The sequence below is a fragment of the Orycteropus afer genome, unplaced genomic scaffold (genome assembly GCF_000298275.1).
Source record: "Orycteropus afer afer isolate SDZICR_OR568_19922 unplaced genomic scaffold, OryAfe1.0 scaffold00206, whole genome shotgun sequence".
Classification (NCBI taxonomy): Eukaryota; Metazoa; Chordata; class Mammalia; order Tubulidentata; family Orycteropodidae; genus Orycteropus; species Orycteropus afer.
Window position 1 is genome coordinate 2,502,486 of NW_006921793.1, and position 16,549 is coordinate 2,519,034.

Genomic DNA, 16,549 nt, shown 5'->3' on the forward strand with positions numbered 1-16,549 from the left:
AGGTTGGGCAATCCTACTTCCGTAGTGATACTGCCTCGGAAACCCAAGGAGGGGTCGCTATGAGTCGGGGCTGACTCCACGGCACATAACAACAAACAACATAACAACAACATCACTACGGAAGTAGGATTGCCCAACCTTCCTTCCGAGGAGGTGCCCCAGTTTACTTATCTGTAAAATAAGTATTATAATAATAGTATCTCACAGGGTTATTATGCAAACTAAAGCTCTTAAGACAGTGTCTTGCATTTACCAAACCAAACCAAACTCATTGCTGTTGAGTTGGATCCAATTCATTAGCGACCCCTCCCTTAGGTTTCTGAGGTGATATCTCTATGGAAGTAGATTGCCCAATCTTCCTTCCAAGGAGTGGCTGGTGGGTTTGAACCACCAGACTTCTGGTTAACAGCCAAATGCCTTAGGTACTATGCCACCAGAGCTCCCATCTTGCATTTAGTTGGCATTATATAATTGTTAAATAAACTGGAACAGAAGTTTTTAGTGGTATGCTTGTTCAGCACTTGGGCACAATCTCTTCAACATTTCCTCAGAAACTTGTTAAATTTTCATATGGTATGCTTTCAAGTTTTCAGATGATATAAAAGTTGGATGATGAAATCAAAATCCAAAAAGATCTTGACACAATAAGGCTATGAAACAAATATATGAGATGAAGTCAAATCCTGGATAGAGATTTTAAGGCAAAACTTATTATTTATTTTTCTTTTACAAGTACTAGCCTGGTTTGCCACAACATTCTGTGGATAAGGGAAAACAAATTTTTAGTGGTCTTCAAGTTCATAACAGTGTATCTAACAGCTAAAGTTGGGTTCATTTGTATTAGGAGAACTGGGTTGTACATGAATGTTTATAGCAATATTATTTGTAATAGCCAAAAGATAGAAACAACTCAAATATCCATCATTTGACAAATGGACAGAGCACAGAAGTGTCCTGATAAAGACAGTGTGGACATACACTCCAAGGTGGTGGGACAACTTGCTCATCATTGAAAGTCTTCTCTCTGCTTCTTCTCCTTAGGTTTCTCCTAAATAGTAGACCAGCTACTAAAAGATGCTAAACGTCTCTGAAGCCAAGACTGGTGGGAACTGACTATAAAGATGGGCTTTGAAACACAGATGAACAGTAAAGAAATGTAGGGCAGAAGTATACTATAATTTCAACCCATCAGTGTGGTAGGAAACATCCTCAGGTGGAAATGGGAAAATAGCCTCAAGATTTGTGAAGAAATATAATTAGAAATTTATCAGGGCACCTAATGGCTCGCTGAGCTACATGCTAAAATAAGTTCTCCTCTAATCATGATTACTACAGGATTTATCTAATCTATTTCCCGTAGGAAATCAAGGTACTCTCAGGCACTTTATCAACTTTTTCTTCATAATAATCCCTGCCCCTGACAAAAGAAGATATTGTCATCCCCACAGTATAGATAAGAAATTGAGGTAAAGAAGTAAAGCGAATTGCCCTGAGTCACAGAGAACTGGAATTACAATTTAGTATCTAATCTTAGAGTACACTACATGAGTTGTGGGAGGGAGCATACTGGAATCACATTATATTCTTCAAGAAAAGGCCTATTCAGCAGCCCAGCTTCATGAAGTCCCTCGGCATGCTATGACCCACAGGCACCTGGCACATACCCTCCCTGTCACTGCCACCAAGATGCCCAAGAGGAAGGTGAGCTCAGGGTGGTGAAGGAGGAGCCCAAGAGTAAATGGGTGACATTGTCAGTTAAATCTGCTCCTGCAAAAGTAGAAATGAAGCCAAAAAAAAAAAAAAAAAAACAGCAGCAGGAAAGAATAAGTCTTTACACAAAAAAAGTGCAAACAAAAGGGAAAAGGGAAGCAAAGAGAAAACAGGCTAAAGTGGCTAACCAAGAAACTAGAGAAAATTTACCTACAGAAAATGGAGAAACTAAAAACGAGGAGAGTGCAGCCTCAGATGAAGCAGGGGAGAAAGAAGGAGTCTGATTAATGTTTGTCTACTATACCTTATCAGTGGTCCCTGTATCTCCCTTCCTGTACAATCCAGAGGAATATTTTTATGAACTATTTTGTAAATGGGAGCTCTGGTGGCATAGTACCTAAGGCACTTGACTGCTAACCAGAAGGCTGGCAGTTCAAACCTACCAGCCACTCCTCGGAAGGAAGATTGGACAATCTACTTCCACAGTGATATCACCAAGAAGGGATCACCAAGAAGGGCAGTGATATCACCAAGAAGGGATCACTTTGAGTCTGATAGACTTGAGGGCAGTGAGGTTTTTTTTGAGAGTTTTATTTTGTAATAGTTGATAAAAAATGCACATTTTTTAGTAGCTCTAAAAACATATTTAAGAAGCAGGAGATCCCACCTTATTCCTTTTTTTAAAATGTAAATTTATTTGCTGGTTGTTTATTCTTTGGTACAACCAGAAAATAGTGGGATGTTGAATTGTGGAAGATTTTGACTGTCTTGAGTGTCACAGTAACATTCCACTGGGGTGGGCGTGGGGCAGTTTTTATATCCCATAATACAGAACATACATAATGGCAATGTGGAGTCATGGTCATACATTTGTATGTCTTAAACATTTTATTTTATTATTTTCCAGATGATTGAACTTCATTTAATGTGGGTGACAAAACTTTGTATCTTTTAGTTGACAATACAGGACAATATATCTTCATGACATGGGGTCGAGGAGAATTTCTTAAGTAAGACTCAAAAAGTAAAAATGTGTAAGATAAAATACATTTATCTGGATTAAAATTAAGCATTTCTGCTCATCAAAGACACTGTAAGAAGTGAAAATATAAGACAAAGATAGGATCCAAAATGCACTTAGTTAATAACAAAGTTAGTGTCCTGAATATATATACACTGTGTCTTGAACATTTTAAATACCTGTATTTCCATGTTGTGTTTTAATAGAACTTTTCTTAAAGAAAATCACTCCCTTATCATGGCTCTCTCTGTCAGAACTCTGTAACATCTAGACATGGTAGTCCAGTTTTCCCACTAATTTGGTATATACTATGAAAGATTGGGGAGCTCTGGTGGCGTAGTGCCTAAAGCATTTGATTGCTAACCAGAAGGCTGGTGGTTCACACCCACCAGCCATTCCTCAGAAGGAAGGTTGGGCAATCTACTTCTGTAGTGATACTACCTCGAAAACCCAAGGAGGGGTCGCTATGAGTCAAATCTGACTCAATGGCAGTGGGTTTGGTTTTGGCATGAAAGACTGAAAATTTGTGTATAGTGTGTGATATTAAATTGTGAATCAGTGGGACTTATGATGTGACAGCTTATCAACAATTGAAGATACTGGTATTTTATATCCTCCTTGGGAAAATTTGCTTCCAAATTTAAAGCCAGAAAGTCACTGGAATTAAGAAATGAATTGTAACTGCATGGCTTTTCAGATTTTTGGTACATACATTAAAAATTATATACAAATTGCTTAAAATAGTCCTGTATTGATACTTGTAACAACCAATAAAATACTAATTTTAAAAGGGAGGAAAGAAAAAAGGCCTATTTACCTTAATCTCTGGGAGAAAGAAGTTTAATTGTATTTACTTGGCACATATGTTGAATAGGCAGTTTAGATTCTATATGCTTATTCTAATCCTTTTCCAAATACTTCAAAAGCCTTTGTTCAACCATTAGGAAGTTGCTGAAAATGAACCGTTTTCTTTTTTTTTAAGATAAATATTTGTTTAGTAGAATCTCCAAGGAAAGCAATTAATCAAGAAAGTTGTATAATACAACCAAGCTGTTTCAGTGCACCTGGGACAAAGAACTATCCAAATACGTGTAAGTGCAGATGGTCAGTTCCCTCTGCCCCTACCCCTGCAATCCATTTCCAGCCCAATCTCACTGTCCAGGGACTGGATAGTTAAAGGCTGAGTGAAAACATATCTTTAATTTAAAAAGTTCCACATAAACATAAGTTGCTTCATAATGAATTATTTTCACCTAATTATGGAAAAATTCCACATTCATTATAGAAACCAGTAAAAACAGAGTTAAATTAAACAAAATGAAGCAAAAAGCATCCATTATACTACTATCAAGAAAGAACCTTTGGTACCTGTTTACAAATTGGGTATTTTCTAAGACTGCTTTCTCTGGTCTAGCCATGAGAAAATCAGCCAGGAGTAGCGACTGGGGTCTTAAAAGCTTTCAAGCAGCCATCTAAGATGCAGCTAATGGTCTCCTAGCATCAGAAGTGAAAAAGAATGCAAAAAACAAACAAACAAACAAACAAACAAGGGCTTTTAGAAGCAATTAGCCCTAGGACACGATGGCCCTCGAGACCAGAAGAACTGGATGGTGCCCAGATACCAATGCCAACTACTCGGGAAAGGATCAAATCTGGAGATCCTGGATAGAGTGGGAGGAAAACCATGGAACAAAATCCAAAAACTCAATAATGACCAGAATTACTGGTCAGATGAAATCTGGTGAGACTCTGCGGTGAATTGCTTGATGTGGCCCTTCTAGCCATTGTCCTCCATTCTGTGATGTTTTGTAAATCCCATTATCCATGCCTGTTTGGGGTGCTGTGGTAGTTAAGGTCAGGTATCAACTTGGCTGGGCAGCTGGTAGTAGTCGTTTCCTATAATGACTGGCAGTCGACTCTGTGATGGGATTTAGGTTATTTCTCTTGGGGCAACACAGGTGGAATGTATCGAGTCCTGCCTTGCTGGAGGGTATAACTCAAATCACCACCCTCAGCTTCCTTGAGGGTATACCTACGAATCTCCTGGGAAGGTTCACCCTCCTCTTGCTCCGGTTCTGTGTTTTGACTCATCTTCATCTCACCCCTGGATTTGGGACAGCAGTCATCATCTGATCTGCTGATTGAAGTTCATCAAACCCTGAGAATTGGGAGGATCCTCCAGACCCACTCATGGACCTGGGACTCGCCAGCCTGCCAGCCTCCACCACTACTACATGAGATGAACCCTTGAGTGTCTGTGAGTTCTGTGAGGCGTTACAGCGAAATACAGAACCCTAAGACTGGGGAAATTACTGGGAGGAGGAGGAGGAGTTAATGTCTGAAATGATGGAGTAGTACAGTAGTTTGGACATTTGGGACATCTTTAACCTCTGCCTCATGAGGACCAGCCTTGTGCTGATCTTTCTGAGAGAAATTGTTCAAGCAGACTCCCAATATTACGGCCCTGAAATACATTCTGCGCCTGGAATAAAACTCACCCCCAGGCGTGGGCTCTCAGCTCAATAGTTAACAAGATGTATACGCAGACCACTCAACCCAGGATGACGCACCCACATACTCTATGGTAATACATTCCTTAGAGCAATAGACCATGGGACACCAGAGGACCAACATTCAAATTGAGGAAATGCAGGACAAACAGAAGTGCATAAATATGAGGGGCACAGGAGGAGGGTTGCAGGGTAGGGAGGGGAGGAGACTGGGTTAGGGATGGACATGGCGAATGGGGAATGAAACTAAATGTATGCATTACGTTGAATGTAAAACAAGCTCTTAAAATAAAAAAAAATAAATAAAAATAAATGCCTGTGAGTACCTTAATTTCCTGCAGAAAATGGATTAGGTAATATATCTGATGATAGAAAGATGGAATAAATTCCTAATTGTATTTTACAAATCTGAAAATTTTATCCTGCAAGTCTAGAATTATTTAACTCATTTACAAAAACCAGCACAAATTGTGGCGAAAAGTGATTGTCTATCTCTTTATCTTTATACACACATTGTCACATATACTGAAGGTCAAGATTTTAAAATATGTTTTGGTTGGATTCTTTCTTTCTCTTGGACTAAAGAGACACATACATCAGAAACCATATGACGTCTGGATCAAAAATTTACTGTACTCATAGTCGCAAAATAACATATACTGTACTCACAGTCAGTGAGTATGGTAGGATCTTTCCAAATAGGGAGCAATGCTACTGAAAGAGCATCAGATGTCATTTCTTTTTCTCATCCGAAGGAAAAATCATGCCATTACCTTTTTGTTTATAGCTACGCCATCCTCACAATCGAGTACTGCACAATCTACGTTCAGGGATGGAATCTTCTGTATTTTCTTTTCATCATTTCCAGGTACATACAGCACTGCCCTCCGGGGAATATATTTGTGATTGGATGAAGAACTGTATCCAACTCTGGAAACATCAGCTGCCAGAGATGCTTTCCTGTAAGAGACATAATTGGGGTTAGTGCTGAACAGAAATTATTTATGAATTTTTTGAAAAGCCTTGTTTTTACACAAAATTAAAATAGAAAAGATGAACAATCTTTTATTTTTTTAATGAATAATATATTTTTAAATTATAGCAGAATACAACCACACATAAAAAGCTAGGAAAACAATAACAAAAATAACTAATAAAATATCATGTTGGCTGAGGTTTGAGAAATATATGATAGCACTGTATAAAGAAAAAGGTACCCCTCTCATGCAGCAGCTCGTGGGTTTGAACTGCTGACCTTTTGGTCAGCACCCAATCGCTTCACCCATTACACCACCAGAGCTCCTACAGCTGTCAGTAGCCCGTGCGTAAACTACACTCTCTCCTTCCCTTTCCTATCATACAGTTTTGTATCCTGTGGTAATGATGAAGTTGGCCAAAAGTTCCTTCTGCTCACCCCTGCCCTTGCCCCTAATCCAATTTATATTTTGGCCCTGTGAAAATGATGTTTTAGCCCATAAGCTACAGAAATGAAGATTAAATTAGCTCCGATGGTCTAATCTGGAACAGACACATAATTTGGGGGCACAGGGCAAAATGAAAATGCAGAGCCCCTTGTTCAAAAATTATTAGCAATTTGAAGATGGCAATAGCAGAGCATTAAACCAAGCATGGGGCCTTCTAAGTGCAGGGCCATGAACAACTGCACAGCTTCCCCGTCCATGGAGCCAACCCTGTCCATGTAGACAGAGCTGTATGTCATGAAGAGTGCAATTTAAGGATAGGTTAAAGCCTTAGCAAACTGGTAGTACCTTATTTTACTCCCCCTGGAAAAACAGTATCATCCTTTCCAAAAATATGTCAGCCATACTCTTCAGGAAAGCTCTTGACATTTGGTAATTATTCTAAATTAAGCTACCACATATTTTGTAGCTTTGTAACATTTTGCCGTAATTAGTATGCTTTGTGACTAAACCAGAAGGTTGGTGGTTCAAACTGACTAGCTGCTCTGCCGAAGAAAGATGAGGCAGTCTGCTTCCATAAAGATTTACAATCTTGAAAACCCAATGGGAGTCTCTATGACTCAGAATTGACTCAGTGGCAGTTAGTTTGGTTTTTTTTGGGGGGGGAGGGCTTAGTTGTGACTTAAGGAAGGTACCTGGGTGACACAAATGGTTAAGCACTCAGCTTAACTGGTTCAAACCCACTCAGTGGCACCTTAGAAGAAAGGCCTGGTGATCTGCTTCCATAAATATCACAGCCAAGAAAACCCCATGGAGCTCAGTTCTCATTACACATGGAAAACTCATCACATGGGTTGTCATGAGTAGGAATCAGCTAGATGCCAATAGGTTTGTTTCTTTTTTTAATGATTTAACAGATCTCAAGAAAAGCCATTGTCTTTAGGGGTCTAGCAAGGGCAACCAAGAAGCTTCAGTTTATATGGGTCTCCTCATTCCTTCTTTCAGGCAACCTTAACAAACTTTAAAATTTGAGTCTGGGTCTCATTTTTCTATAACACAAGCATTGTGCTATGTAGTACAATGAAATGCAGATAGATTTTAAATGTGCACATGTCTTACAAAATATTTTATTTAATATAAATTTTGTTGGTGTTAGTTGCAATTAAACTGCTATTAGTTATGGCCAGCTAATAGAAGAATGCCTGAAATATGTCATTGTTGTCCATTGATTGAAAATAATCTAGTTTATCTAAGAAATAGGGAAAATATAATGATGTAACAGTAACAACTATATTTTATTGATAATTTACATAGGAAATCAGAATTTGCAACCTATACCAAAAAATAAAAAAACAAACTTGTTACTGTTGAGTTGATTCTAACTCACAGAGATCCTATAAGACAGAGTAGAACTGCCCCATAGGGTTTCCAAGGCTGTAAATCTTTACAGAAAGAGACTGCCACATCTTTCACCTGTGGAGCCACCAGGTGGGTTCAAATAATCAATTTTTTGGTTAGCAGCTGAGTGCTAAACTACTGTGCCACCAGGGCTTCTTGCAATATATACATTTCCATGCAAATGGCAAAAGTGCAATTAAAATTGATGAAATTTTTATTTATCAGGAAATGCTTGGGGCAAGACCACTCTTCCCAGGATTTATAATGACCCCTGTAACAATGAAAGAAGAAGATGAGAACAGTTCTGGTGAGAAGATCCTTCAGTGGCCCCTTCTTGGACCTCTTGCCTCACATTTCCTTTCCATATGTCTCTGAAAGCTTGAATATCTGGGACAATTCTGTCCCAGTGGTAATTTTCCATGTGAAATAGCCTCTGATCACCATTTTAGATCCTGCCATTGTGATCCTTAAATCACTCTGATTGAACGTCAAAGCCTGGGCCACCTAGACATTGCTATCAGGTCAATGTGAAGAAGACACACCATCACCATCTGCTGAGCACAATGGAGCACATTATTCCTTATTTATACAATGTTGTAATTTTTAAGGAGTTCTGGTGGCATGGTGCCTAAGGCATTTGACAGCTAACCAGAAGGTTGCTTGTTCAAACCAACCAGCCGCTCTGTGGAAGGAAGATGGGAAATCTACTTCCACAAAGATTGCAAACCCAAAGGCGGGTCAAAGACAGACAACCATTAAAAAATCTTTTACCATTGCTAATGATGTCTCTAGTTTCCTAGACTAAGTCTTCTACAGTCATTTAAACACTGTTTTGTGAATATTTTCCCCTGTTCAGAAAATGTCAAAAGCAACTTCCAGTAAGATGGTGGAATAGGCACCCTCTTCAACAAAGAAAACAGAAACCATTTGACAGAGATACAGAAGATATTCCTGGAGCCCTGACCTTTGAAAGGAAGTAAACAGAAGTGGATGAGGCACCAACTAGTGGAAAAACCTAAATGAAAACAGTGAGTATAGAGACAGATGGAGCTGCAGACTGTCAGCTACTCAAGACTGTCAGCCTGAATATTTCCAAGTGGTGTTGGGACCTGAGATTTGACCTAATAATGATCAGCCCTGGTCACCAAGGGCTGCAGGGACAACTGGGTAGGTGGCCTATGACTAGGAAGAGGAAACAGCAAGGAGGGAGACAACCTAAGCTGTGGATGGCTGTCTGGACGGGGTAGCCATTTTGATTGTTTACAAGTGGTGGCCATTTTGGATATTTAAAGTGACTGAGGGTACAGCCATTTTGAATGCTTATAAGCAGAGGCCATTTTGGATATTTAAAGTGACCAAGGGTGCAGCCATTTTGAATGTTTACAAGAAACAGTCATTTGGGGTATTTAAAGTGACAGCATTCTCATTTCGATTTCAGAGACCTAAGAATAGGCTCCATTTGCCAAGAACAGCAGGGACATACAAGAAGCTGACAACAGGTAAGGAGACAAGTGGTAAGTGTATAAGTGCTGTCAGCTAGCGAATAGAGGAGCACAGTACCCTATTTACATAGATAACCTCCAAATAAAACAAAGAAAATGAAAATTGTGGGCAAGTCACTCCATCATACAATCACCAATTAAATATAAATACAAAAATGTTACAATGTCTTGGAGAGAACAAAGCATCACAGTCCACACAAAGAAACAAGATAAAGCAGGAGAAACAAGGGACCAGGATACAGACCCAGAACATATCCCTGAAGAAGCAGCAGCATTGGAACTCCCTGATAAGGAATTCAAAAGAATTATATTTAGGGACCTTCAACAGACTGAGAGACAGATCAAGGATAACACTGACAAAATTGAGGAAAACAGACAAAACCCTACAACGATTTCAAAAGACAATCCAAGAACAAAATGACAAAATAAATGAAAAATTAGAAATTATATAAAATCTACACATGGAAATACAGAATTTTCAGAAACAGATAACACACTGAATGGGCAAAGGAGTAGAAATGAATCAATGGAAGACAGAATTAGTGAGACTGAAGACAAATACCTCAATACTTGTTTGGAAAGGGATCAATCACAAAAAAGATCAAAATGAAGAAAGCCTAAGATTCAAGTGGGATACCATCAAAAGGAATAACCTACGTGTAACTGGAATTACAGAACAGGAAGAGATAAATAAAACCACAGAGAAAATTATTGAAGATCTGTTGGAGGAGAATTTCCCTGATATGCTGAAAGATGAGAATATATCCATTCAAGAAGTCCAGCGAACCCCAAACAAGATAGACTCCAAAAGAAAATCACCAAGGCATATCATCATCAAACTCACCAAAACCCAAGATGAAGAATCCTGAAAACAGCACAGAAAAAACGAAGAGTTACCTCCAAGGGGTAAACAGTAAGACTAAGCTCAGATTTCTTGGCAGAAACCACACAGGTGAGAAAACCATGGGATGGTATACATAAAACCTTGAAAGAAAAAAATTTCCAACTAAGAATTATATGCCTAGCAAAATTGTCCCTCAAAAATGATGGTGAAATTGCCAGTGGTTTGTCAATTTTATTAACCTTTTCAAAGAACCAACTTCTAAAATCTTGTTGATTTTTCCTGTTGTTTTTCTATTTTCTGTTTTATTAATTCTGCTTGAATCTTTATCATTTCTTTTCTTTTGGTGACTGTAGGCAGAAATTAAGGGAATTTGTTAAAACTAGACCAACCTTTTAAGAGACGCTAAAGGGAGTCCTTTGGAGAGAGAACCAACAACAGCAAACAACTACAAACCATTAACACACAAGATGACATAACCCAGAAACCAACCCAGTTATGGAAGTATCTAAAGGAAATAAGCCTACAAGATTGTATACAGGGAACCAGAGACATCAATTAATAAATGAGGACAACTACAAACCAAAAAGAGGGAAAAAACTGTGTCATTACAGAACTCCTAAATGGTAGGGAAGTCAAGACAACTGCAAGGTAGAAGGGGCTGTTCTAACTTTGGGAAGAAAATTATAAATCACAGGGTAACCTCAAAGAAAAATGATAAACCTTCACATCAAAATAAATAAAAGGACCAGCACAAATATTTAGCAAATGCTAAAACAATTGCAACTAAGGAAGTGATAACACGATTCATAAACAAAATTAGCTCAGCACAGGAAATTATATGGAACAAAGAAATCAGCAACACCACGAGAAAGCACATAAGAAACTGACAGCAACAAATTCATACTTGTCAATAATTACGCTGAATGTCAATGGATTAAATGCACCACAAGACAGAAGTTGCAGACTGGATAAGAAAACATAACCCATCAATATGCTGTCTACAAGAAACAGACCTTAGATACAAAGATAAAAATAGACTAAAAGTCAAAGGTTGGAAAAAGATATACAAGCAAATGGCAACCATAAAAGAGCAGGAGTGGCAGTGTTAATTTCTGATAAGATTGACTTTAAGACAAAAACCACCATAAGAGACAAGGAAAGGCATTATATAATGATTAAAGGATCGACTGAACAAAAGAACATAAGCATAATAAGTATCTATGGACCCAATGAAAGAGACCCAAAATACATAAACCAGACTCTAACAGAACTGAAATGACAAATATATGACTCCACAGTCATAATAGGAGACTTTAATGCATCGCTTTCAATCACAGATAGAAAAACTGGAAAGAAACTCAACAATGACACAGAAGAACTAAACAATACAACTTGACCTTATGGACCTTATAGACCTTATAGATAACTACAGAGCATTTCACCCAACAACAGCACAATATACATTCTTTTCCAGTACACAGAATATCCTCCAAGAAAGACCATATGCTAAGCCACAAGGCAAGCCTCAATAAATTTAAAAACCTTGAAATACTGCAAAGCATCTTATCAGATCACAATACTGTAAAATTAGAAATCAACAATAGGAAGATGAATGGAAAAAGAGCAAACACATGGAAACTGAGTAACACCCTCCTTGAAAATGACTGGGTAATAGAAGAAATAAAAAATGAACTTTAAAAATTCCTTGACTCAAATAAGAATGAAACCATAACATACCAAAATCTTTGGGGCACAGTAAAAGCACTCATTAGAGGCCAATTTATTGCAATAAATGCACACATCAAAAAAGAAGAAAGCCAAAATCAATACATTACCCAACATCTCCAACAATTAGAAAAAGAGCAGCAAAAAAAAAAAAAAAAAAAAAGCCTACAGTCACCAGAAGAAAAGAAATATTAAAGATTCAAGCAGAAATGAATAAAACAGAAAATAGAAAAACAACAGGAAAAATCAACAAGACCAGAAGTTGGTTCTTTGAAAAGATTAACAAAATTGACCAACCACTGGCAAAATTAACAAAGGAAAAGAGGGAGAGAATACAAATAACATGAATGAGAAATGAACTGGGCAACACCACAACAGAATGAACAGAAATTAAAAGGATAATATTAGGATACTATGAAGAACTATACTCCAACAAATTTGAAAATCTAGAAGTAATAGACAAATTTCTAGAAGCATACTACTTACCTAAACAACAGAGGCTGAGGTGGAAAATTTAAACAGACTCACAATAAAAGAAGAAATTGAACAGGCCATAAAAAAAATTACCAACAAAAACAAAAAAAGTCCTGGCCCAGATGGTTTCACTGGGAAATTCTACCGAATGTTCAGAGAAGAACTGACACCAATCCTATTCAAACTGAACACAGAAAAGGATGGAATCTTCCCAAATTCATTTTATGAAGCAAGCATAACCTTGATACCAAAACCAGGCAAAGACATCACTAAAAAGGAATACTACAGATCAATATCCCTCAGGAATATAGATGCAAAAATCTTCAACAAAATCCTAGCCAACAGACTCTAACAACATATCAAAAAAATAATACATTATGACCAAGTGGGGTTCATACTAGGTATGTAAGGATGGCTCAACATTAGAGAAACAATCAACATCATCCATCACGTAAATAAAACAAAGGAAAGGAGTCACATGATCATATCAATCAATGTAGAAAAGGCATTTGATAAAATCTAACACCCATTCCTGATAAAATGGGAATAGAAGGAACATTCCTCAACATAATAAAGGACATATATGGAAAATCAACAGCCAATGGAGAGAGACTGAAACCATTCCCCTTCCAAACAGGAACCAGACAAGGATGTCCTCTATCTCCATTTATAGTCAACATTGTATTGGAAGTCCTAGCCAAGGCAATAAGGCAAGAAAGGGAAACCAAAGACATGTACACTGGTAAGAAGAAGTAAAACTATCCCTATTTGCTGATGATATGATCTTATACATAGAAAACCCAAGAAACTTAGCAAAAAAACTACTGGAACTAATGGAAAGATTTACCATCATGGCAGGATACACGATCAACATACCAAAATCAGTTGGATTCCTCTACACCAGCAAAGAGATTGCTCAAAAGGAAATAAGGAAATGAATACCATTTACAATAGCTACCAAAAAAATAAAATACTTGGGAATAAATCTCACTAGGGACACAAAAGACCTGTACAAAGAAAATTACAAACTACTACTCCATGAAACCGTAAGAGATCTACATACATGGAAGAACATACCATGCTCATGAATAGGAAGATTGAACATTGTAAAAATGTCAATACTACCCATATACACCCTTTATTATGTTGAGGAATGTCCTTTCTATTCCTATTTTGCTGAAGAGTTTTTATCAGGAATGGGTGTTGGATTTTATCAAAATATCAAAGCAATCTATACATTCAATGCAATCCCAGTCCAGACCCCATCAGCATTCTTTAAGGATATGGAAATACTGGTCATTAATTTTATATGGAAAGGAAAGAGACCTTGAATAAGCAAAGCACTATTGAAGAAGAACAACAAATTAGGAGGGCTCACACTCCCGGATCTCAAAACCTTCTATACAGCCACTGTAGTCAAAATTGCCTGGTACTGGTACAACAGACACATAGAAAAGTGGAATAGAATTGAGAACCTAGAAATAGATTCATCGACTTATGCTCAGCTGATTTTTGACAAAGGGCTGTGCCAGAAGGGCATGGAGGCTGTATCTTCTGACCTCCTCTAACCCCACAAGAGGAAGACGGAATCAGTAGCCTATTCCTACGAGGCCAGACATGCTGCCTCTCTCCAGCTGTTTTACCAACACTGACACCAACTGTTCCTCCCTCAGCACCCACCACCTCTCTGCTGGGTTCAATAATTTGCTGCATTGGCCACGCAGAACTCACAGATTATGGGGTTAATTAGGGAAGCAACAGGCTACAATTCAAGTTCAGGAACACTCTCAGTCTCTCTCAGCCCGCTATCTCTCAGCCCACAGTCTCTCTTGATGTCTCCCTCTATCTCAGCAGTGCATGTCTCGCATCTCTCTCTCAGCAATGGGTGTCTCTTGTGTCTCTCAGCCAGCAGTGAGAGATTTCTTCTGCTTCTAGTAGGGCTCCTTTTGAGCCTGGCAGAGTGGCCCAAACCAACCAATCCCAACATCAGAGTGAACTTCCCAGGAAAATACTTCATGCTGCTTCCAACAGAAATACCCTAGGTGGATAACTTTAACAATCAGGAGCTTACTCAGTTGCTCACAGTAAATTCCACGATGGAATTTACAAAGACTTATGGCTAGAAAAGCCACTCTATGTAATTTACTACACCACAGGCTGAAACTCATTAAATGGGCAAGAGGTAGTCTCTAACAAATGGTACTGGCAAAACTGATATCCATTGGCAGAAAAATGAAACAAGATCCATACCTCACACCATACACAAAAACTAACTCCAGATGGATCAAAGACTTAAATGTGAAACCTAAAACTATAAAGTTCTTCATGGAAAAAATAGGGGCAAATTTAAGGGCCCTAATTTATGGCATAAATTTACTGCCAAGCATAACCCAAAATGCACAAAAAGCTGAAGATAAGCTAGATGAATGGGACCTTCTAAACATGACATTTTTATGTGCTTCAAAAGACTTCTCCAAAAGAGTCAAAAGAGAACGTACAGACTGGGGCAAAATATTCGGCAGTGACATATCTGACAAGGGACTTATCTCTAAAATTTATAGAAATCTCCAACACCTTAACAACAACAACATTAACAATCCAGTTAAAAAATGGGCAGAAGACATAAATAGACACTTCACCAAAGAGAATATTCAGGCAGCCAGCAAATACATGAGGATATGCTTATGATCATTAGCCATCAGAGAGATGCAAATCCAAACAATAATGAGACCATCTCACCCTAGCATAATGGCAAACTTCAACAAGACAGAAAATAACAAAAGCTGGTGAGAATGTGGAGAGCCTGGGACTCTCATACACTGCTGGAGGGACTGTCGAATGATAACAACCACTGTGGAAAGCAGTATGGCGATTCCTTAAAAAGCTGGAATTAGAAATACCATTTGACTCAGCAATCCCACTACTAAGTATATATCCTAAAGAAATGAGAGCCAGAGCAAGAACAGATATGTGCACACCCATGTTCACTGTAGCACTATTTACAATAGCAAAAATATGCAAACAACTTACATGTCCATCAACAGAAGAATGGATAACCAAACTATGATACATACACACAATGGAATACTATGAAACACTGAAGAATAATGTAGAATCTGCAAAACACTGCATAACACGGATGAACTCGGAGGACATTATGCTAAGTGAAATAAGTCAATCACAGAAGAACAAATATAGTATTAGTTCATCATTGTAAAAAGTCACGGAAAGGTTTATATATGGAAGGAAACTTTGTTGGTTATTACCAGGAGTGGGAAGGGAGGGGAAGTAACACTGCAAAAATATAAATAAAAATGCATTGAGCCATGTCACTTTAGTTTTGTACATCATTGTACATAAATCATATTTTAATAAAATGTATTTTTTTTTTAACAAAAATGTCAGAAGCTCTTCATTATCTATAGCATTTAGATCAGTACTAGCTGAAATTCAAAGCCAAACTTTTTCTCAACTTATATGTGTATACACCACTCTTCCCAAACAGAACCTATCCACTCTAGGTAAATTCAATTATTACTGTGTCTGCAGCATGCCATATCCATTGCTGCCATGGTTCCCTTGCTTCTGCTGTGCTCTCTGATGTTAAACCTTTCCTCTCTTCTTATTTGAACCCTAATGATCCTTCAAGCACAGAGCCCTGGTGGTTCAGTGGTTACGCACTTGCCTGCTACGCAAAAGGTTGGTAGTTCAATCCCATGAACTGCTGTGCTCCGTGGAAGAAAGATAGCGTGCTTCCGTAAAGATCTGCAGCCTTGGAAACCCTATGGGGCAGTTCTATCCTGTCCTATAGGGTTGTTAGGAGTCAGAATTGACCCAGTGGCAATGGGTTTGGTTTTTGTGTTTGTTTGTTTGTATCCTTCAAGCTCAGTCCAAGGTCCATCTACCCTAGGGTCTTCCTTGACCATTCATCTTTAAACTCTTAC

General features: G+C 38.2%; 1 protein-coding gene across 1 annotated transcript in view; it reads right to left on the reverse strand.

Moving 5' to 3' along the window:
* Positions 1 to 7,067, reverse strand: part of CLYBL (citramalyl-CoA lyase) — a 208,031-nt gene extending 200,964 nt beyond the window's left edge. The window contains exons 1-2 of the mRNA XM_007948168.2: positions 7,021 to 7,067; positions 6,015 to 6,201 (exon numbers count right to left, since the gene is read on the reverse strand). Coding sequence (XP_007946359.1) covers positions 6,015 to 6,201; positions 7,021 to 7,067 — 234 coding nt within the window. The remainder of the gene's footprint in view (positions 1 to 6,014; positions 6,202 to 7,020) is intronic.
* Positions 7,068 to 16,549: the final 9,482 nt, after the last annotated feature.